Source organism: Mesocricetus auratus, unplaced genomic scaffold (assembly GCF_017639785.1).
Source record: "Mesocricetus auratus isolate SY011 unplaced genomic scaffold, BCM_Maur_2.0 Super-Scaffold_100010, whole genome shotgun sequence".
Taxonomy (NCBI): Eukaryota; Metazoa; Chordata; class Mammalia; order Rodentia; family Cricetidae; genus Mesocricetus; species Mesocricetus auratus.
In genome coordinates, this window is record NW_024429194.1 from 13,488,437 (window position 1) to 13,513,168 (window position 24,732).

General features: G+C 40.8%; 1 protein-coding gene across 8 annotated transcripts in view; it reads right to left on the reverse strand.

Annotated features, from left to right (window-relative positions):
* The window catches only part of Pam (peptidylglycine alpha-amidating monooxygenase), a 263,904-nt gene that overhangs the window by 85,676 nt on the left and 153,496 nt on the right, over positions 1-24,732 (reverse strand). For all 8 annotated transcript variants that reach the window (XM_040752966.1, XM_040752968.1, XM_040752967.1 and 5 more), the window contains exons 5-7: positions 20,820-20,907; positions 9,561-9,646; positions 8,261-8,344 (exon numbers count right to left, since the gene is read on the reverse strand). In XM_040752966.1, the coding sequence (XP_040608900.1) occupies positions 8,261-8,344; positions 9,561-9,646; positions 20,820-20,907 (258 nt within the window). The remainder of the gene's footprint in view (positions 1-8,260; positions 8,345-9,560; positions 9,647-20,819; positions 20,908-24,732) is intronic.

Sequence of the window (24,732 nt, forward strand, 5' to 3'; positions counted from 1 at the left end):
CATAGTTAGGGCATGAACTCTGGCACCCATGTAAATGAGAAACACAGCACAAAGTCAAGTCTTCCAGTGTCAATAGCATGAACAAGCAGCTATAATACCCTGGGCAAAACATAACCTTTCTGCGCATTGATATTCAGTTCTGGGAGGTACAAGGGCTGGGCTGGGTAATTCCTCCTATACCAGGTCATTATTCTATTACCTGTTCCCAGCCTCCGATTCTCTTTAAAAATGAATTAGTACAAAACACCCAAGATCTACTGGTGTGGCTGCTCACTCTTCTGAAGAGAAGTGAATTTCCACTTTAACAGCGTTTTCAGACCATTTCTGAAGACGTAAGGATCTTTTAGCAGGTAGAATGTTACTTTCCGGACCACCATTGCTTTCTTAGAGCTGACTTCCTAGTTCCATTACCATCTAGTCTATGACTCATTTATTTCACTTAAAAATATTTTAAATGTCATAAAAGTTGAGGTTGTAAGTCATTTTCATCAGTCCTTCAAAAGGCTTGCCTCAAGGTTGGAGAGAAGGCTTGGTGGTTTAGAGTGCTTGCTGCTCTTCCACAGGACCGGGGTTCAGTTCCCAGCACCCACACGAGGAACTATCATCTGCCTGGAACTACAGTTCCAAGGGGACCACTACCCTCTTTTGGATTCAACAGGCATGCACTTGTGCAAATACACATGACTAGTCACTCATACTTACACAAAAAGTGAAAGTAAATTAATCTTCAAAATGTTTGACCTGATTAGATCTGAAGCAAGATATCTGTGTGCCTATACATAGTTGCAAAAAGGGGAGAGGGGGGATTCTCCACAAATATCACACATGCACTGTGAGTGGCTTTTCTCATAGCATTCTCAAATCCAAAGTTCAAATTTTGGGTAAAGGTTGAGAATAAAAATAAATTAACATTCAAATTTCTAAGGAAAGTGAGGGAGGAACTAGACAGTAATTAAATGCATTTTCTTCTTTCAAAGTTCCTTTTTTTCTTAAGAGAATTGAGACTTAATTAAACATATTTTGGTAAATGAAAATTATCCTGCTCATGTCACAGGAGATTGACTTGACACACCTGTAGTGTAAGAAAAAAAAAAAAGGAGAACCAGCTTCAATCCTTACTCGTAATACCTGTGCTCCTGCTATCTAAGTTTAGATTGTACAAGAATCAACTGGAAAGTTTGTTAAAATGTCCTTTTTCTGGGTCTAGTAGTGTGTGTTAATCTATAATATTTATGGAAAACATATGTACATATGTGAATACACATTTATTGTAGGTTTACTCACAAAAGTATGAAGCATACCACTTATAACAACTGATAAAATATACACTATGTTTTATTGTAAATTCCACATAAACAGTTGAGCCTCACACATTCTTTCACTGGGCTTTTCTAAACATTTTTGTAACTTACCTGTGGCTGTAAATGGGCAATGTGTAGTTACAGATAGAATATCTACCGATTTTTGTTTTGTTTATTGAAGCAATAAGAATATGTGTTGGGACTGCATTTGCTCTTTAAACATAGCAAAATCTTTGCTGTCCCTGGAAACGGAGATGTTATAATAATAGTTCTTTTGATTTATTTTAGTCATTGACCATAATCAGCATGGGCGTTATTTTCCACTATTTTGCTTGCTCTAAGAAGAAAACAAAACAAACCTCAGTATTATAAAAGATTGAAACGACTGACATGACGAATTCTTCAGGTTCCATGGTGCAAATGCTTACAACAGGGCTAATTTCCCATCCCCAACACAACAACATTGAACACAGAGTTCGGAAGAAGTGAGCAGCACCGTAATGGTTTGAGTGTTTCTAGCACAAAGACATGACAGGGGTAAATGTGGGCACTAACAGTAAAATAACAACAAGGGGATAAATTATCAATACTCACTGCTTTCTTTCAAAGAATGAGGGCTGTATATTTAACAGAGTATTCCTGTTGGCTCTTGTAAACACACAAGACAGTGTCAGAGCACCACAGCCCTCTAGTGTGATGCAGAGATTTTTATTTTCAACAAAAGAATGTTATATAAATAGTCCTCAGATTAGATTCTCTTAGAGCTTGATTGTATACTTCAGAGGTGAACCTATTAGGATCTCCAATTCATTCTAATTCTTTTAATGAGACATTATAGTGGCTCTTCTGTTTAAAAACAGCACCATAAAAATGTAGCATTAAAAATACTGAGGGTAGATAAGGAAATGAGTTTGCTTATTCACTGTGGATTGTAGATTGTAAAAAGGGATTTGTTGGATGAGTTGGTGGAATCTCTTCAAGCTTAAACACTCGGTGATTCAAAATAGCACTTCTAGATATCTACCCCCAAATATTTCTTAAGATCATTCACTGCAGAAAAAAATAACTTAAGCAACATAACAGGGACAAGAATTTCACACACCTACATGACAGACTATTCTTTAAACTACAGTGCTGAGATTTCCTTTCTCTTTCTTTTCCTCTCCCCTCCTAACCCCTCCACCGTGAGTGTGTGTGTGTGTGTGGTGTGTGTGTGTGTGTGTGTGTGTGTGTGTGTGTGTGTGTGCATGAGGGCTGGCACAGTGTACCAGTGGAGGTGACAGGATAATCTGTAGGAGTCACTTCTCCTTCCACTGCGTGGGTCCCAGGAATTGAGCACTCCTGCTCACCTGCTATGTGATTTTTACCAGCCTCTAAAGGAGGTTTATAAAAAAGTAATCAAAAATGTTCAAAAAGGACCCATTGAAACACTAGGATTCACAGCAGCACTCACTTTGCAGAGGAATGAATAAAAACAGGCTTGGTGGATGCTGCAGGAAAGCATACATGGGTGGGAGCTTTTGTAGAGACTGACAGCAGAGGAAGCGATGGAGAGCAAGAGCAATCTTTGATCCCGTTTCCCACCAACTTGGCACTTAGACATCAGAGAGCAGGGAGCACTCACATGCATTCAAGTGAGGAGTCTGCTTTCTGCTGGAATGCAATCATTTTAAGTGCAGCTGCCCTGCCACTGATCTCCGCTCTATCTTGTTCAAAAATGCATTAGCAAGGGATTTTTTTCCCCTGGGCTCACAATTTCAAAGCCTTTTCCCAATACCCCTGTGGCCGCAGCCCTGTAAGCGCTGGAGAAGGCTGGAACGAGTGGGATGATGATTCCTCTAAAATCCTGTTTCCCTCCATGCTGCCATTCCCACACGCTTGCTCTGCTCCTTCGGTGCCGCAAAACAGCATCCTCTAGGATACAGATGCATGTGTGGGCCTGCTGACCCCATGCTCAGAAACATGCAGTTGTCTGAAGCTAAGAGAAGGAGAAACCACACCTAGAGGGATCGTTGGCAGGGGAGGGCAAAGCTGGGGAGCAAAGAGAAGTTCAGACATTCTCCTTGCCATGATTTCATACAAATGGCTCCCTGCAAAGGCCCCAGCTCAGCTAACGATGCATCCACGGAGAAATTAAGTGAAACTTGGGGACCAAGAGTGCAAATCTAAAGTACAAAGTCAGAATAAGGGAGAAGGAATGCTATAGAGAACCGGTCATGCGGGTTACAACCCGTCTAAAGTACATGTGACTGGGGCTCAGAGAGATGGCTGCCTGCATCACAGAAAATGCTGCTCTTGCTGAAGACCAGAGTTTGGTTCCCAGGATGTGGGGTGTCTCACAGCTTCCTGTAATTTCAGATCCTGGGGACCTGACACTCTTTTCTGGCATCCAAAGACAACTGCAATCATATGCACCTAACTCCCACACCCCACTATATTAAAAAAATAAAGTAGGTACAATCTTGCCAGCTTTTCAGGCCTCTTGTTTGAAGGCTGTGTCTCCTCGAAGAGTCTATCCTGTCAAGCTGACACTATTAACTATCACTTAGTGGAGAAGGACAGATGGAATTCTTCTTGCTACTCTTCACATTTCCTTAAGGACAAGGGGTTAGTCTCGGCTTTTTGTACAGTTGAACTGTAAGGAATAAAAACCGCTCAGGGAGCAGGAAACATCATATAACTAAACCACTTCTTAAAATACTCATGGACATGAACATATATGTTCTATGTCTAAACTCCAAGACCCTCAAAAAATAGCAAATATCCCTCTTATAGTACAGACAGTTATGAGAAAAGATTTACTTAGGAGTATTTACTTGTTTATATGGGCCACAGGGAATGCAGCTAACATTTAGTGAACACTCATTAGAGAACTCTATGTGAACCATCTGGCCCCATTTTATAGACTAAGAGAACAAAGAACTGCCTCCATACTGTGTAAAGGTAACAAGACAATCACTTAGGCTGTCTGGACTTAGAGTCATTAAACTCTGAACCAGTCCATTGCTTACATAAGGCCATCATTTTTAATTAGACTATATCCAGTTTCCCTTGAAATTTAATTTGTGAATAATTTACCAGTGTACATTTAATAAATCATCCTGGCTTTCCCAAGCCCCCCCTCCTGGCTTCCTCTGGCCACCAGCTTACAGAGTTAGTAGCTTTTCTGCGCGCTCAAGCATGGAACTGGCCAGCACTCCGAAGTGAGACCATGATGCAAATACCTCTGGAGGAGATGCTCTCAGGTGCAAGTCTTAACACGGCCATTGCTCTCCAACACGTCTTTTCTAATTGCTTGCCACATCTCCCTTTTCTAGTAATGTCCATTACCGAGAGTTTGCCCACGCACGGGAGGCTGTTTCGCTCTCGAGAAGCTGTGTACGTCTCCTACCTTTGTCTGGAATGATTCTCCCTCCTGGCCCTCCGACCCAGGAGCTCTAGGTTAGCTTTCAGAACCTGGCCCAGGTGCCCGCTCCTCCAGACCACACCTCTCCTCCCTGGGTTGATCTGAGTGCGCCTGCCTCTTCGCAGCCTCCACAAACGGCTACGACTTTCTGTGCGCACCTCACTTTGTGCTTGTACTACTGCTAGAGTAGGCCCCAGCTAATGGCACAGGCCTGCCTGCGACTGGCATGGCGTTTAATAAAGCCAAGTGATTTTCCACGAAGCCTTTACAGCTTCACGTTTGTGCCGTTTACAAAACAAAGGAAACAAACCTTTCACACAGTCTCACAGACCTCACAGCCCATCTTTTACCTGCCACTGGGGGCGGGGGGGTCACAGTGCAAGTCTTCCTGGCTGGAGGCTATGTTCAATGTTCTCTGACTGTAAATCAGGGGCCCACAAGTTTAAGGCAATTCTTTACCATTATCCTGGTAAGTCTGTGGTTTTTTTGTTTTGTTTTGTTTTTTTGTTTTTACAAAAGTCCATTCTGTAAATGCAAAAAAAGAATGGGTATGCTCTTAAGCCAAATACCTCCCCGGTTTTCCAGCAGGAAACAGAAATTTCCTGGGAGTGCCACACTCTTTTTGATTTACAACTTACACACAAAAACCATTCTCCTGAGTTTTTAAGCCATAAGGTTCAAATCTTCACTGAAAGTAGTGTCAAAGCCAGGGCATTTCACGTTCATACACTTCCGTGCACAGGTGTCCATCGTAACACACACATTTAGTGCATTTTAATAATGAGGAGACGTGTTTTTCTCCGCATCTAATTGTTTGTGAAGAGAAGTATGAATTCTGCACAAAGCCTGTTGCAACGTGAATAACTCTGCTGGGAATTCATGCAGGCCTAAGCCCATCCATTCGCACAGGACCCCGCCATCAGCCGGTGTAAGAGCCGGCAGATACTTAAATGTTTTGGAATGAAAACTGTATTGGAAAGACACCGACATCATTTTAAAAGAAAATGATGACACAACCCTGTGTTGTTCATCAACTCTTTCCTTTTTTCTTTCTTCCTTATGGTCCTCCTAAATACACAAGCATACGTAAGTATGTATACCATCTGCTTAAATGTTATTGCTTACTTTTGTTTTGCCGATTGTTTGTTTGTATATTAACCGTTTTAATGGTACAGAACTGTGACTATGTAGCTCACTTTAGAAACAAAAGCCTCATCCTATTGAAAACTTTTATTGTTAAGTGAAACATTTTTATGAAATGGAAGTAATTGCTTTTCAAAACAATATATTAACTTCTAAAGCCTCCCAAACTGTGCCAGCCCTACCCAAGTCTGGTAGTCTTGAGTTTTATAATTCAATTCCTATCCATCCCCAATTCCATAAGTGTAAAGAATCCCTTTCATTATCGCAATGGGACCTGACGCCCTTCCATGTGCTCACTTACCCCTCTGTACCATGCGACACTTAAGGGACAAGATCGTATCTGCTGGCACTGAATGAATTATGAAAATTATTTCTTACACTTTTCTTTTCTTTTTTTTTCTTTTTGGTTGTGAGCCTGGCCTTTAACGGCTGAGCCATCTCTCCAGTCCTGCACTTTTAGAATAAATGACACACTATTTTATGTTACAATAAGCTCTCTGAATATTAATGATAGCTGTCTTTATTACCTTTTATATAGCTTCTTTTGGAAAAACTAGCCAAGGAAGGAAGAAAGTCACTACATAAAATTTCCCATCTGTCTCTTACAGTAAGAATAATTGCATGCTTATCTATTAAAATATCAGTACATTATTACCTTAAGATTAACATGAATTCTAAAACGAGTCACCAGTCACAGATTAAGTTATTAAAGTGTTATGTTTTCCAAACATCAGTGCCTATCACCCTGTATCTCTGAGGAACGCGGAGTTCTAGAAAAATCTATAAGGAATTATGTTGACGGCAAAGTTGAGTCACACAGAAGGACAGGGAATCTGCTTTGCGTGTGCGTGGGTGTGCTGAGCTGGTCTGGCTGTGGGGCTCAGGGAGACTATTTGCCATTTCCAAAACAAGAGTTCCATCACTGTTTCACAGGCGGCATCAGGAGCTGCCTGTGTGACCGACACCAGCTGCAGCATTCCAGAGCAAACTGTTTCTGGCGGTGTTCCTCAAACACAAACATTATTTGATTCAGCAAAACCTCGTCTCAGCAATCTCGAATGCTGGCAATTTACGAGCAGGTTATGGTGCAGAGGCCAGTTTGTCATAAGCGGAGTTCTTTTGTAATAACAGAAATGTTATTTGTAAGTTAGGTTTGCACACTGGTCTGCAGGTTCAAATGTCTGATTAAAAGCTTTCAGTTACATAAAATTATTCCTTTCAATATACCTTTCTAGAGGAAGACAAAACAGTGCTCCAGTTCTGAGGGCTGAGAATCTACTGAGTCTTGCCGCTACGTGGGGATGTCTCGGGAAAAGTTCTGGGGCAGTGGTTCTCAGTCTGCGGGTCACTTCCCCTTTGGGTCAAATGGCCCTTTCACAGGTGTCACATATCAGATACCCTACACACCCGACATTTACATTACAATTCATAACAGCAAAATTACAGTTATGAAGTAGCGAAAACTAATATTTTTTTAAGACTGGGAGTCATCACAACATGAGGAACTGTATTAAATGGCCACAGCATTAGAAAGTTGAGAACCACTGTTCTAGAGTGTATTTCATAGAGACAGACAGACATCTGCCTCTAGAACTTGTTACTAGATGGAAATGAAATGTGTTTGAAGAAGTGAATGTGGCTGGTCAGTTATTAGACATATATTATAGAATTCTTGAGGAAGTATGTCAGTCCAGGACAGGAAAATGGCCAATAAAGCCAATGAGAGCTCTGTTACTATTTACAATCTCATGGAATCGAGAGCATGAATTCAAAACATAGTTGGAATTTGGCTACAAGCCACAGAGAAAATAAGAAGCACCAATTTTGGTTGCCTTGGAAACAGAATCCATTAGTCATGTTGATGGCTCTATAACAGGAGAAGGGGCGGTTTAATGAAATGCACAGTGATCACAGGTAGTAGAGCAACTTGTGTAGGATTATTTAGCACAATAACCAGTGCCTGAGGCCAGTGCCCCAGTAGACAATGGAAGAGTATGTGCGGTAGAGGCGTGAATTATACATGAAATACAGCAGTTGCCAGATGGTCTGCAGAATCTGGTGGCCCTCCCTGAGGCTTACCCATAGTAAAGTCAATAGGCCAGTAGGTCTTTCTAACCGTATTGACTGGTATGAGTGACACTTCCGATAGGCATATGAGCAAGTAGGTAAGACAATGCAATGGATGTCAGCAAAATAAAGGCACAGTAGGATGGAAATTTGCATTGTGGAAATAACTTTTCAAAAAACCAAGTCAGTTCTTCAGCAGTAGCAAATTAAAACAACTAAAGGCAGTTATCCCTGCGTGGCAGAATAGATGGGCAATTCTTCATTTTACTGCATGGATTAGGACACCTAGTTTAAGTAATACAGTACTGAACAATTTGCCCAGTTCCAATATTTCAAAACTTACCTCGGAAAGCACTGATATCCCCATAGTGAACTTGAAGGACAAAGTATTTACTTCCAGTTTCTCCTCCAACTCTGAACCCAACACCTAAATCATTATAAAACAAGGCAAACTGTCATTGTGGAAATTGATGCTTCATGTGTTATAGTAGTAATTCTGTGCTGCTGGTCATGAGAACTCCAGGAAATAAAATGATTTATGTCATATAAAATTAGCATACAGAAGATGAAAGAAACTGCATTGGCCACACTCTTTAACCAGAAACTCTAATAGAATCTACTCATAGATCCCAATTTAGAACCAGAGTGGTCTCTGGTCCTTTAATCAAACAGTAGGACAAAACTCTGTTCCTCTTGGCCATTTAACAAACCTATCAAATGAGTCTACTTCTGTTTAATAAATGTTAGTAATTATACTTTCTAACTGGATATAGGAAATAGAATCTTAGGAGTATCTCAGAGCAACTACTTTCCTTCCCCTATGAAGACAGGGTCTTCAAAAGTGACATAGAGGAAACCAGAAACTAGATCACAGGTGTGTGTGAACGCCCTTACTGTTTCTATGGGGTGTGTTAATGATGTGTTTAAAATACAGACATACTATTCACAGGCTGAGAAAATGCACCTACTCCCAAATGTTAACACATCTACGACAGACCTTATGTGAAGTTTGAGCCTGTTGGTGGGTACAAAGCAATGGCAGAGAGAATTCCCACTGATATGAAGTAACACAACGTAGAGTTCAATTAGTGGTGATGGAATGCGCTAGGGAAGGAGGATAGGTGTGTGCATCTTAAAACCATCTTCATACCACAGCACATAACAGAATTCCATAACACCCTCTTTAACATTCTAAAGCATTTAGCCAATTAGAGAGAGTCTGGCCATTCACTCAGATATCAGAAACTATCAACGGTGTACAGGTGTACTCAGAAAAAGCCAGCTAGGTCTGGCATTACATTAAATACTTAGGTTCCAAGACTTAAAAATAAATCATTGTTGCTGAAACAGCAATTGATTTAATTTCTAGTGCTCTCCTGGCTCATGAAATGTCCTTGCTGTCAAGGGCCGACGTGCCTCAGGCCAAAGGTAGCTGGAGATATACTTGATTATTTTCTAATTCAATCCAAACTATTTAGCAAAGAGGTGAGGAAAAAGTGGCCATCTACCTTGCAGTATAAAATAGGTGGCGCTGGAACTTTTAATGAGAAGCTGCGATATGTATCATAGGCAACAACTTTCAGAAAGGACCATGAACAAGCCGATGAACACTAGTTAGACTACACAAGACCTTTCAGATGTACCTTTGGGTAGCCGGGTCGGGGGAGCATTTCTTGCCCAGGCATATAGAATATTGGCTTTATCTGTACAGGTTCCTTCATCACAAAACCTGGAAAAAAACATAGCTGTAATGACCACTTAGGTAGTGAAATACATAAATGGCTCTATATTTGGGCAGATATTTAAAAGTCAAATACATCAATATACATTTGTTATATTTTAAACTTAATAATCTAATGAAGCCTGGAGCAATTTCTGAATGGAAGCAGTACCCGAAGAGGGATGTGAACTAATCCTGTGTTGTGGATACACAGTCTATACCTGGATACACTCCTATGTGAAATGCACTCCTGGCAATCAGGTAGACAGCCAATAATAACTCTAAACACTGTACTGTATCAGCAAACCTAATGAAGTGGCTCCCTAGAGACTGACAACAGTGACATCCATGTTCTGCCTTTGGGGATCAGAGATGCCGTCAATACGTTTTTGGCCATTCAACAAATATGAGCCCTCGGAAGGATAAACAGAATTTGTGCATCCATGTAAAGGACCTTGGACTATACCACACACACACACACACACACACACACACACACACACACACACACACGCACACACACATGCACACACACAGACACACGCATGCACGCATGCACGCACACACACCACTTTAAAAAGATTGCATTTATTAATTTTTCATGGGGTGAGACTGCCACTTCCTCTCACTGTTTAGTGCCTTACTTTTCTCTGTAATGCAGGGATATTTACCTCACACTGCTATTCCGTAAATCAAATGATATATAAGTGGTGGAAAGCTCTTTATAAATCAAAGTGCTACACATTGTATTGCACTATTTAACAAAACACTTTATAAAAGAAAATTACCCACTGTGGATAGACTTAAAGGTGAGGGGTGCCCTCAAGTGCGGAACCTATTTTCCTTCAGTTCTACCCTGGACCCTCCAACAGTTGTGTCCACTATCTCTTGAAAATCCCAGCCGCTCACATATGGAAACCCTTTTGACAGGGCTTTGGTAGTGATGGATGTCAGGCAACTGTTATAGTTAGAACTCTGGTAGACCTAATTTAATATACAATAAGCTGATGGCAAATCACATTGTTTCTAACAATATTATAACCCTTAGTTTGTCCTGTTATTGAATTAGATTTGTTTTAAACATGGTCAGGCTACATTTTTTTATACTGATTTTATGTTTGTGTTTTGGAAAATTGGGGCCAAAGAAGGTCAGAGACAAGAAATAAAACAGACCATAAAGGTCGAAGACTATCAAGAACAAAGACAAATACAGCTTCTTTGGAGGTAGCTGGCTCATGAAGGGTAAAACAGGCACTACCTGTGTTCTAGAAATATTGGGAAGGGAGATGGTCGTGGCTTCTCAAACAGGTCTGATGCTGCAGATCTGGAAATACATAGGTTATCTATACAAAAACCACTGGTAACTTCATCTCCCTTTCAAACTCAGGCAGGACCTCTTGCCACATTTCCTGCTACAAACAGGGACGGGGTGGAGAAGAGGAAGTCAGTTCAGACAGCGTTGTTTTAACTGTCAGAATCAAGAGTGAGAGACCTGGCACCAGGGGGTCCCAAACATTATGTGCAGCAAATATTCTTGTTTCTATAAATCTGGCTGCAGAGAGACTGTGTAATGTGCACTGTAAAGCCCACCAGCCCCAGGCATTTCTTACTGATCACTGTCAAGTACGACACACTCAAGATGAAGGATCTTTACCATGTGAGATTTGTGTTTTGGAACAAATGTCTATGACATCCTCATGCCAAATGAGTTAAAGGGCTTACTTAGGGTGTTGGACAGTGCTCAAAAGCATAAGCATTTTCTTGGCTTCTTTGTGTAATAGTTAAATAAATGAAACTGTCAGATAGCGATGAACTGTATATCTTGCTCCTTGTAGGATATTAAAACTTCAAGATTTGAGTGGCAATTTTCATACCTTACCAACAAGGATCATAAATATACAAGTGCCTTACATCAGCGTGATGGCAGTGTTAAGGTAAGTGTTTTCTCTGAAATGGAAGCCAATTTTCAACGTTTGACTCACTATACAGAAGCAGACGGACATATCACAGAGAGCATAGGTTTAGTAACTATCCCTAGGATACACATTTCGGACATTTGGTGGCTCAAAATGTTTCAGATGAAACTGAGATATTGTAGCATGATACAAAGACCTTCTATGATCCAAAACCCTGTCATATTTCCAGAGAAAACCCTCTATTCATGCCATGGTGCTGTCCATTTCTCGTTTCTCTTGTCTGCAGTGTTCTCTGTGCTCAGAAGCCTCCTCCCTAGCTCTCTGCTTGGAAAGCATACACTGCAAGTCTCACTTCTACTTTTCCTCCCCAGGCAAACCTCCTCTGACCGCTGATTTCCCTTCTTCAACCACAGCACTGCGTCAAGCCTCAGCCTACTCATCTGTCTCAGTCCGGGCAGGAACACCTGAGTTTTTAGGCGAAGCCTTCCACGCTGTACCGACAGCAACTGCGAGCTTGCCTGGTGGTCAGCAACTAGGTGGTGCAGTTGGCTTCTTTTCCCTTTACATGTTCAGACACTTAAGTTTCCGAGTAGACCAAAAGGACACTGCGTTGTCACATGTAAAGTAATAATTAAAAATTCACGATAAGAGCAAAATATAAGCACCAGCACGCCGGCTTCTCTCCACTCTCTTAGGAATGCCGTAAACGGGCTGCACTTTGAGACCGGGAAGTCCCTCAGTTGAAGTGAGTGCAAAGGTCACCACACAGCGAGCCACAGTTCAGTTATGATTGTCATGCTTTCTTTCCTCACAACTCGGGACACTGATTTACCTGCAGAGAACATCTTACGAAGAAAAACTGTTACTGATACTATCTACCTGAGTCTGAAACGTGTACACGCAGTTCTAAAACTCAAATTTCAGGTGGAATAAACTGCTCTGACTCACTCGCAAAGTCAATCAATTTCACATTCGACTTTTGTCAGGTGTGATAGGATAACAACTTCAAAAATGTATATTCGGGACTACAGAGATGGTCCTGTGGTTAGGAATATTCTCTGTTCTTCCAGAAAGAGGAAGTTCAGTTGCTAACACTGATACTGGGCTCACAACCACGCACAATTCTAGACCCTGGGCACCTGATGGGCACTTGCACACACACACACACACACACACCATAAAAACAAAAACAAACAAACAAAAACCCCAAAACAAAAAACTTAGCTTGAGCCTGGAGAGATGGCTGAATGATTAAGAGCGCTGCCTTTTCTTCTGAAGGACCCGAGTTTGGTTGCCAGCACTTACATGGCTGGTCACAGCTGTGACTCCAGTTCCAGTGACTCCGACACCCTCTTCTTGCCTCTCTGGGCATGGCACACAGGTGGTACATGCACAGTCAGACAGACATGCAGGCAAAAGATCCACACACACACATAATTGTTTTTAAACCTTAGCTTAATGAAAACAATGTCCACGTATATATATTTAAAATGTATTAAATGCATGACTAAGTAACGATGACTCCCAGAAAGATATCAGGAGACTGAAAATAATCTTAAACGTAAGGAGTGTGAGAACAGAATGGAGAAGGTAAAATGAGAGAGTCCAGAGAGATGACTTTTGTTGATAGCACAAAACAGTTTCACCTATCAACAACAACAACAAAAATAAAATAAAATGACATTGAGAGTTGAAAGAAGGGGCAACAATTAACATTTGAGACTAAGATGGTTCTGGGTCCTTGTGCCTTCCCTATGGAGGCCTCTGCTCCTCTAGTTCACGGGGAAACCTTTCAGATGGCATGAATCCATTCTGATCACGCGGAGCACTGAAGAGGGCAATCCTGCCGTGCTGAATCATCTCTATAAAGAATGAGTGACTGGTAACACGCTTCCTGGCTGTATCTGTTAAAGGCTATTTGAAACTAAGGCTGGCTAAAATAATAAAACCCACGTCATTAGGTCTTGAAGTTAGATCTGCAAGGCTCTGTGATGTTACTGATAATTGTCAATGTGACAGGTTCTGGAATGACCTAGGAAACAGGATGCAGGCACAATCCTGTGGGCTTATGTCACCACTGGGCATGCCCATGAGGGGCTATTTTGATTAGGTGAACTGAGGCAGGAAGGCTCCTTTTAGCTGCCATATCTGGCCGGGGCTCCTGGATTACACACGCAATGGATAAAGGGATGATCCGAGAGAGAACATTCATCACTCTCTGCCTCTGATGTGAGCAGAGGCTCCCAGCTCAGCTCCTACTGCCTTGACTTCCCTGCCATGTGGATGCTCTCTTGACCTGTGCCTTGAAATGGATCCCTTTCCCGAGTTGCTTTTGTAAGGGCCTTTTATTACATCAACAGGAAAAGGAACTAATACAGGTAGGCCAGAAATTCCAACTGGAATACATTAGGTATCAAGCGACCATAGCCAGAAATTATATTAACATAAAGTTAGAGGTAGTTGGTTTTGTTTTTTAAGAAACATACCCTAATAATGAATGGTGTGCCTGGGATCTTCTCACCTTTCAAATCTGCACTGGCCTGAATTAAATATCCAAGCATAATTGACTGCTTTAAAACCTACAGACTATTTCTGCCAATTCAGATAATCCTGTGTGAACTTCAGTGCAGTAGTTATGCATTTGTATAGTCACTCGAAGAACACCTAATTAGAAAAGTTAAATACGAATGGCAGCAGCTTGATGAAGAGTATCACGGGAACAGCCCCTGGAACTCCCTCACCCCAGAGAGGTAATAAAGCCTCCTGTAAGACCAAGTATGCACCACAATTCCTCAGACCAAATAAAGCCATCGTTTCTATGGAGACCACACCAAGCACTGTACTTTACAGAGTTGTCTCTTTCACAGCTCAATAAGGCAGGGGTAGAGGCCCTTTTTAAATGGGTGTGGTGTCACATGCCTTTGACTCCAGCATTTTGGAGACAAAGGCAAGCAGATATCTGAATTCAAGGCCAGCCTGGTCTACAAAGTGAGTTCCAGGACAGCTGCGACTGTTACACAGAGAAAGCCTGTCTTCAAAATCAAAACAAACAAACAAAAACCCCAAAACAAAAAACAAAAGGCCCTGGGACAATTAGTAAGGCAAAATTGGAACCCAAGGTACTCAATTATGTTTTTGGTATAATGTCACTACTTTAACTCAGATGCTAGTCTCGTAGGAAAGATAATCAAAATCATACAATCATCTTTCATTTAAAAATATTTGTTTTATGTGTATGGGTGTTTTGCTGTGCTGTTGTCAAAAAGATGTCTGACCCCTTAGAACTGGAGTCACTGACAGTTGTGAGGTGCCATGGGTATGCTTGGGAATTGAACCCAGGTCCTCTGGAAGAACATCTAGTGCCCTTAACTGCTGACCTATCTTTCTAGTTCCCCCAGCCTCTGTGTGTGTGTGTGTATTTGGGGGGGGCTGTCAAAGTTTGATAAGCACAGCACTAGTAACCTAACCAAATATTAAGGAACTCCTTCCATTAACTCCACAACTACAATTATTAGCTAAGGAACATTATAACATTATCATGGTTGATTCAGAATTAGATCAGACACCAACCTTTTTTTTTCTTTCTTGAGATAGAGTTTCTCTGTGTAGCTCGGTAGACCAATATGGACTCGAACTCACAGAGATCTGCCTGCCTCTGTCTCTGGAGTGCTGGGATTAAAGGTATTCGTCACCACCGCCCGGCCTCCAACTGTTATTTTAACCAACTGAGATATGTTTTCTATCCTACTACGACTCAGTTACAATATTAAGGTAAAATGAAGTAGTAGGGTAATGGTGTAGTAAAGTTGGTAGAGTTCTCGCCTATCTTGTAAGAGGGTAAGGGTCCAATCCCTAACAACATAAGCAAGAGGACAGTGTTTAATCATAGCACTCTGAAGATGGAGGCAAGAATCAGTTCCAGGTCAGGAAGGCATAGAGACCCTGTCTAAGTAACTAAGTCACTAACTAAATAAGTAAGTAAGTAAGTAAGTAAGTAAATAAATATTAATAAAGGGAAATAGAAACAGATAATTCTAGTCCAGCAGAAACTCGTGACAAACGATGGGACTTAAATGTACATCATACAGTGCTTAAAATGAAGGATGGTGTGCGTTTTGGAGGTTTGCTATTTTTGATTTGCTGAGAAGGATGTTCTATTTGTCGAATTTTCAGAAGTTTCTTATAGCAGAAGGAACAAAGAAGGCACTGCAGAGAGCACTCTGAATGGTGCTATGGAGTGTTCCATGGGGAGCATCCAGGATGCAGGAAAGCTGCAAAAGGCAGCGCAGGCAAATCCTCCTCTCAAACAACCGTTGTGATGGGGAGGCAGGCAACGGAACTGCGGCCTTAGTTAGCGGGCTTCATCACAAAGATAAAAAGATTTAAATGAGCAACCAAGGGGAGTGCGTTACATATGGGCAGATATATATATGCCCACACTACTGTTGTTCCTTCCTCTCATCAGCAACTACAACCCTGTGGAGATGGTGGCATTTAAAAGGACACAGCAGGTGGTTAATAAATAGAAGCAGTTGAAAGGGATTTAAGCTAATACTTCAGAGGATGGTGAAGCACTCTACTACTTTAGCGGAGAATGATGCCAAGTTAGAACAGCTGGAAATGGCCGCCTTCAGCCAGCTGGGATTCTCCTTTTTAAAAAAACATCAAACAAATTGTAGAAGCCCTCTTTGATGTGTAAAGATGAGTTGGTCATAAGTATCACTCGGAATAGTTTAAAAATTAATTATAAGAACTAAAAATAGTTTTAGCTACGTGCAGACAACCATAGCAAATCAGGAGGCTGGACACTGAAAAGCCCACTAACTCAGCCTAATATTTTGGTGGGTTTGGTCATGGAAACAATGTAACAGATGCCCAGATAACATATAGGTGTTAGCAGAGTACTGCGCAATATTTGATGTTTAAATTGGGTTACACATACGTATCCCCTAGAATATCCAAAACATTTATGGAACTTTTGAAACAACCCTCCACCTTCTTGAAGTATACTGTACACAATGATTATCTGTAGTAACTATTCTTCAAATTAGTACCCCAATTCACTCAATATTTTGAAGACAAAAATCTTAGTTTGCCTTAAGTTGTTTAATCTCTGCATCACCATATTCTGCACTCAACGGAACAGATACTATAGAACCCTACAATCACATATAAAAAAACAGTACTCCAAGGTACAGAGATGGCCTGCCAGTTACAGTACTTCCTTCTCTTGCAAAGGACCTGGGTTTGGTTCCAGTTACCCTCATGGCAGCTCACAAGGCCCTGTAGCACTATCCCCATTGGATCCAATACTGTCTTCTGTTTTTTTTGGGGGGGACAGCATCATACATAAGCATGCATGCCGGCGAACACAGGCACACCACATAAAATCGACGCAAATAAATCTTAAAAATACAGTATTCCAAAAGCCAAATAACTTATTTAATATTTTCAGCTCTTGAAATAATCGGTGAATGACTACTTATTGATAAAAAATTACTAGCATAAAAATGAAGATGCAGTAATGCGTTCATAGAATAGAACAACGCAAATTTTATTTCTCAGGACCTATATATTTACTAGCTACTAGGAGAGATCGGCACATTTAAATGCACCAGTGTTTATACACTACATTATCTTTTTATCCCTAAAAGAGGGGCTGGAGACGTGGCGAGCTGCAGGGCACATGGTTAGGCACATACTGCTGCCACCTTTGCTCCCATCTGTCTTCTGCTATTCCTCACCATCGGTCCCTAGATGTGGCTAATTGTCTTCTGCATTAGCAGGGGGCGACTGGGGGTATTAGGTTACCTGTGACAGGTACTTATGCCTTCTCTACATGGGTCATCAGAGAGGCTGCTTTTCCATCAGCTGGTCCCTATTTGCATCCTCCAGAGGTATGTTAATTTGGAACTGAGCATCAGGCCCACTCTAACTATAAAGAGACCACCCTACAGTATATTAAAAGGTTTGCATCAATGTATGCAATTTAAGCGCACATGCATATAATTAACTAGACACATTAACAGTGCGAGCCGCTAATTTGGAACGAGACACAAAAGACTAGAATGTGTGTGGAAGGGAAAAAAAACTTTAAAATTAAAATGACTACATAATGAAAACTGCTTCATGCTGTGTCTACTATTTTCATGTAAACTTAATATAACTGTAAATATATTTTAATGAACAGTAGAGAGAGGCAATTACAGAGAGCAAAGGAGGGCAGCTCCTCAGTGAAACAGCAGAGCAGCTCTTTGCCTTCACATTAAAAGTGCTGCCTGAAGACAGAGGGGGAATTACAACTTCATAATTTCAGGGAAAAAATGCCTTCTATATTAAAGACACATTTGCCAATGCGCTGGCCGTGAAAACAAAACCTCTTGTGTAAAAGGGCATTGGGGAGGGGAGGACAGAAGAGGATCTCACTAACACACAGAATATATGTATGTACATATATCTTTTTAAGTGTTTACATTGTGTAAAAAAAATAGCTCCCTGCTCCTTAAAGATTTTTCTAGAGCATAGACTAGTTATTGATATTAAGTATCAAAAAATCAGTACAGATGCACACTGTTAGTGCTGGAGTGTATTTAAAAGCCTCCTATCTTAGAAGAGTTGGGAAACAGATTTGCAAATGAAAATGAATACGATAAATTTCATTGCCCAGATTTCAGAAAAGAACACAGGATTTTGGACACGGACGCATTTTTGGTATGAGTATGATCCAGGTGGGAGGAATGGAAAGCCAATGTTGGGAAAGCATCACAGACTCTCTCCGGTGCAGATCCTCCAAGGCAGTGGGGGTGGGAGGGAAAATGTCCTTTGAAGAAGCCTAGAAGTTCAGTCCATGAAATGTCACGGATTCTAATTTTTTAAAGAGAGGAATGGAGTTCGCCAGATATTGGAGAGAAAATAATCCATATTAACTTTAAATGGAATGCAAGGCTAGCCTGTAGTAGGGCAGTTTTGCTTAATGCATGTCTTCTATTTTGCATATTGCAGAGTTCCCCTATCTGCTTTCAAATGTTAAGTGAAGACTTTGGGGCTTGGTTAAAGGAAGATGAATAATAGCTTCAATTATTTTCCTTGTTTTATGGCTACACAGTCAATTATTACAAATCTATAGATGAAATGGGAATGTGAGCTACCAGGTGGCTATTTTAAACCACATTTAAAATGACACAGATTCTGTGTTACATAAACTTCTAATTACTCAGCGTCACACCAACAAAGCAAAGCTGATGTGTACTGTAGGTGAGTCAATACACACACGTATACACACACACACGCGCGCGCGCACACACACACACACACACGTGCGTGCGCCTCCAACTCCTGGGGGTCTTGCCTTTCTTGGTGATCCACAGAAAGTGTACAATGCATACTTACAGCATAATGGAACTTTAGCATAAAGGGGGCTTTATGACTGACCTAGAATACATCTAAAGCCAATAAACCAAATAAGCTAAGAGGTCTCCACAGGGCATCCGGCAATGGGTTTGCTGCTTTTTTATTCTTTTCGGTTGTCTTTCACATACTAATTTTAGCAAACAAAATACATAGGGCAATCACCACACTATTCCACTTTCACTGGTATTTTCTTAACACCCCTCCCCAGGCACATCTAGAAGTCTTTAGCAGTACATTATATATATGTGTGTGTGTGTGTGTGTGTGTGTGTGTGTGTGTGTGTGTGTATCGTTTAAAAAATAGCACATTTAAGAATACCAATAAATATTGAAAATATCAAAATAATGTGATTGCTTTCACATTCCCTTGATATGAGAACAGCAAATGGAGAGTTTGCTTCTTATATAAATTCTTAGCAATCAGCATCATCATAGCATCACTCCTAGACAAGGTGAAGCCAACGGCCACAGGAAGACCTCACGTTCTTCCTAGCCATTTAGCAAATTCCAACCTAAAAAACTATACTGCTGATTGCAGAAGGGACACTTTTGAAGCACACAAAGTAAAGGGTGTGATCCACAGAAGAAGGTTCAGAAAAGACTGTCAAAGGATAATCTTTCAATGTGGAATTGCATTTACAAAAATTTACTAAAGGGATAAAGCAATAATGTTGCTATCCAAAGGCATTAACTGTGATTTTCTGTTTCCATTTTTTTTTAAACATAAACCTAGTCACATGAGTTTGGTTGCTATGTGATATGCCATTACATCAAATAACTTAAGCCTATTAACAAATGCTCTGATGGCACTTGGTCCATGGAGGTTTCCATTAATTGCCTTGTGCTTTTCAACGTTCCAAATACATATTACAATTGTTTATTATAAAATGACTAGAAAGCAGTTACTGCAAGCCTCACATCAGACTAATGAATATTTGGATACACTGAGAAAGGTCTATTGGTCTACATGATTGTGAAGGAGCAAGATGTCAAAACAAACTCCTTCTCAGTGCATGGCAAAATGGGACAGTCACTCTGGACTGCTAAGTATTTAATAGTGATCCTGACTGTCAGTTAAACCAAAATAGGAGGCTTAGAATGCATTGGTGTTTTCAGATTTCACAGATCTTCAATAAACACTGAGGAACAAAATGGAACATAAAAGTTCAAGACATAATTCTAGCTAAGTTTCTTGGTGTAGAAAAATATATTTACTATAGAACTTCTCCCCCATCATCTCCTACCATTCTACAACAGGTATTTAATAATGGTTTGTTGATTAATCATGACACAGTAGAAAGACTTACCAGAGCGATTAAAATCATTCCTGAAACTGTAATAGCTACTTAAATAAACAGGAGACGGTATAGTCAAATTGAAAAGCTTTGGACTTTGGAATCAGACATTTTAAGGTATGCCTGTTCTCCAGTCAGCTGATTCCTTGAATACGTTAGTAAACGTGACATTCCAGCTTCTTGCCTGTGAAGTTTGGATACAAACACTTGCTTTGCACAGAAATTAGGACAAATGAAATGATACATACAGATTATGTAGCACAGTGTATAGTATAAAAGAATCATCAATGACAGATTTGCCATGTTTTTGGGTGGAAACATGAACTGCACAAAAACTGACATCAGAGTATCAATAATCTCAATTTACATGCTTGTGGGGACATTTAATCAGTGACATAGAGTGATATTCTGCACAGTGAACTAAATAATTATGATAGCCACATGATACCAATGAGCCGTGTTAGTTACATGGTGCTCAACTGTAAAATCCTTACCCAAATCCTTTACAACTTGGTACTAGTAGAAAACACAAGTATTCTATTGTGAGCCCATCAGTCCTTACCAATAACTTCCAGTGGATGAAGGCATGTTGCATCCAAAAAGTAGCATATGATGGACAGTATCCATGCTGGCACGAGGCTTGAAGTCAACTGTTATGAGGAAATGATACATGAATGTGAGTACAAGTTATACATCTGTGCGGCAGCATCACAAGAGACTACATCTTTCAACAGCTTGGATATCTATAACAAAGACACTTTGATACATCAACAATAAAATGCTCTGATACCCAATATTCTTTAAGACGAGGATGAGTTAAGAATTTGATGTAAGAATATAGTGAACTATATTGCCCATTAAAAAGAGAAAATAATAAATTAACAGGCTGGTGAAGATGGCTATTAACACACACACACACACACACACACACACACACATACTTAAAAACGAACAGTCCCTTTTAATGTGGTGAGTGTATTACGCGGGTATAATGTGAACGCTCCAGGCTATTTATTCACAATCTAGTTCCTTTCCACTCTCGGCAGAGTGCTGTGTACCAGAAACATTGCACAATGGTGCGGTAAAGCAGAAGCCAGAGTGAGCAGTCAAAACATGAGCAAAAAGATTCACAACATATCTGTATCATGTACATAACAACAACAGCAGTCATTGTGCACATGCAACAACACACACACACACAGGCACACACACAGAGATTTACCCCGAGACAAAAATTATATGTGCAAATGTATGTTTATAAAGATATACAAGTAAACTTCTATCCAAGGTGAACCTTCATTTGTTAAAAGAATAGACACTTATGTAACGGCGTGTCTCTTTTTCTCCCAAAAACAGAGTGGAAGACATTACAATAAGCAAAAACCAATGCAGAATACACAGACATTTTCCCAGTTGCATTATCAGTGGATGGTACTGAACTTTGGCTCCCACTCTTGGACGGGACTGTTGTCCCTTTGTCCTCATTGAAAACGCTACCTGTGACGTAGCAGCAGCGGTTCATGCGCCACCAGTTCATACAAACATGCTAAGTTGTCTGATGTCAAGTGTGTGTCTTAAGGTACCTTTTGTCTAATATCAAGTGTGTCTTAAGGTACCTTTTGCCCATTTTTGTCTGTGTCCTAGACAAAGTTAGTAAAGCGTCATCTGTTGCCAAACACCATGCGGAGGCGTGGGTATTTATCAAACAACATCATGTGGAGGCGTGGGTATTTATCAAACAACACCATGTGGAGGCGTGGGTATTTATCAAATAAAAGCATTCTGTACCAAACTGTGGCACAGGACTAGCTGGCAGGACACGTACTCTGTGCCCCCCTGACGGACAGTTTTCAGGGGAAACTAGAAGCCTTTTGTGTACTGCACTGCAAATAGAAAAATTTAAACCTTAAAAGCCAAATTGGGGTTTTCATTCCACCATTTAAACAGCTAACAAAGAGGCTGCCCAGAACTCTGACCTACTCTAACCCAAGGCTCTGTTGTCTCTAAACAAAGAAACACAATGGGAGTGGGAGACGGAAGCTGCTTTGGATGTAAAGAATACACTGAAAGCCTCAGCAGCTCATAATTCATAGAAACGCACAGTCTGTGAGCAGGAGAAGCAGAGCGGGCGGGAAAGGGCGTCTGCCTGTACTGGCTGCTCACACACGGAAGACAATGCTTCCTGGCTTCCTTCCAGAATCTTCTTAGGGACCTCTCTGGAACCTTTTCTGTCAGAAGCAAAATCGTAAAAGCTCTGCCATGTATTTGTCTTCTATTCACTTAAATTTATTTTGGTGTAATATATAATTAGTAATTTTATGTTTCATAATTCTCAAGTTGCTTATATCAATCTATGGACATCTCTACTTTAAAAACTATCTAGTTTTATTTTTATTTATATGTGTTTTCGGTTGCCTACAGAGGCCAGTAGAGAGTGTGAGATCTCCTGGATCTGGACGTAGAGGTGGTTGTAAACTGCCCAAAGTGGGCTCTGAGAATAGAACTCAGGGCTCCTGAAAGAGCAGTCAGTGCTCCTCACTGCTGACCCATTACTCCAGTCCCTACCATTTTTGCTTATGCTCCCTTCAAAAAAAATGTAGCTATGACAATCCCTGAACGCTCTCTTGTACAACCTGTGCTGATTTCATCCCCTTAGATTACCTTATTAGGGGCTAGATAGTTTTCCTACCATTGAGTCAATGCTGGAATTTGGGTAACAAACCAACAGAACTAAGAGTAGTTTATTCCAAGAATTAAGCTGTTCCGAGCAATTTGAGATTCAGGCATCAGTCAAACGTTGAGGAGGACACAATCAGCAGAGATGAAACTTGGGGGCCGGCGGGCAGGGAGGGAGGGAGAGAGAAGTCACTTCATTTGGAAGTCACTTACAGATGAAATGCAGAGCTATGGGAAGACAGAAGTAGGAACCTGGGAGAAGGCTTGGGACAAAGGGACAGAGGAAGCCCTGATCTGTCAGGAATCCTTCAGAAACCATCAGCTGAAATGCTTCATGTTAATGCTGTGAGGCTGCTGCCGAGGAACGATGCAAGAAACACCCACCCCCTTCTGTAGAAAAAGTTGATGCACCAGAAATTTTATAAAAAAAAAAAAAAGATTCCGTTGAGCAGGATCATTCATGGCGAAAATGACAAGCCTCGTCTTAGCTTTTTACAAGGAGTAGGAAACTGAGTGCCTAGGAGTCTATTTAAACTCGAGGACTGTCTGACACCCTCTGTTCAGTAAAGGGCAAATTCTCCAACCATCTTTTAAAAACTCTCTCTGACATACTGTCTTAAGTCCTGCTTATTTGCTGTACATCAAACCTTTACTAGATGTAAGTACAATTTTATTTCTAAAATGAGAAAAATTCATTATTAAGCAGTGGCAAAAGAAAATTCCACAATTCCCACACATAAAACTTATACTAACACAAAAAAACACCATTCCAAAACCTTGTTCTTCCCCAGTCATACATTATTCATCCAGAAATTTGAGATGTAATTTAAATGTTAGAGAAAGTATGGGTACAAGGTGAAAAAATGATGTTAATCATCTTTTTTACTATCCTAATGAAAAATGTATCTAAATATGTTTATAATTATAGCTCAAACTATAGTTCATTGTAAACTGAAATGAAAAATACCTCCAGCCAAAAAATAGTCATACTGAAATGTAAATCTAAAGCCAACAGCAGATGACTTAATCATAATGTAGCGCTAAGAAAACTCCATCTAAAGGCAACAAATGGGCAAAGAGTTTGACAGGTTCATTTCCCGGGCTGGTTTCACTCTTCCTTCCTGTAGAAATTCCCGAGGCTCCAACCATTGTGCAAAGGATTAGAATCCACTGAGCAGAAGGCATTCACATGATTCTGGAGATCTCAACAGGACAAGAACGAAGTTTACCAAAATACGATCACATCTTCAGAGAAATCGTTCCTTTCCACCTCATCCCCTGGTGACCTGTCAGATGCCAAAGACAGGATTTGCCAGGGGAAAGGAGGAGGGAGGCAATAAAGACAAAAGTGCCATGTGAGTGTACTGTTCCAGCGGCAGAAAGGTGACAGAGCGATGAGGACACAGCCTCGTGAGAATGTAAGGGAGTATTGTAGCTGATTAGAGAGCAACTGCCATCCATCTTCCAGGTGGGCAATAAGAGCAGTGGCTTACTTCAAAATGATGCTAACAGCGAAGATCACTTGATGTCTACAAGCGGGGAAAACGGTACAGGTAAGCCCTGGGAACTAAACATCTCCGAAGGAAAAAGACTCTAAGTGGCAACTCAGACACATCAGTGAAAGGAAAAAGGTGACAGGGAAATGCACAGGTAGGAGGGCTCCCCAAAGGGTGATGTCAACCAAACTGAGAGACAATAGTATGTGTGGGAAGAACATTAAGAAGACAATGAGTTCTATTTCTGGAGTTCTAAGCAAAGTCTGTTCCAACTGCATGCAGTTCTAGGGATTTATGGGTTCT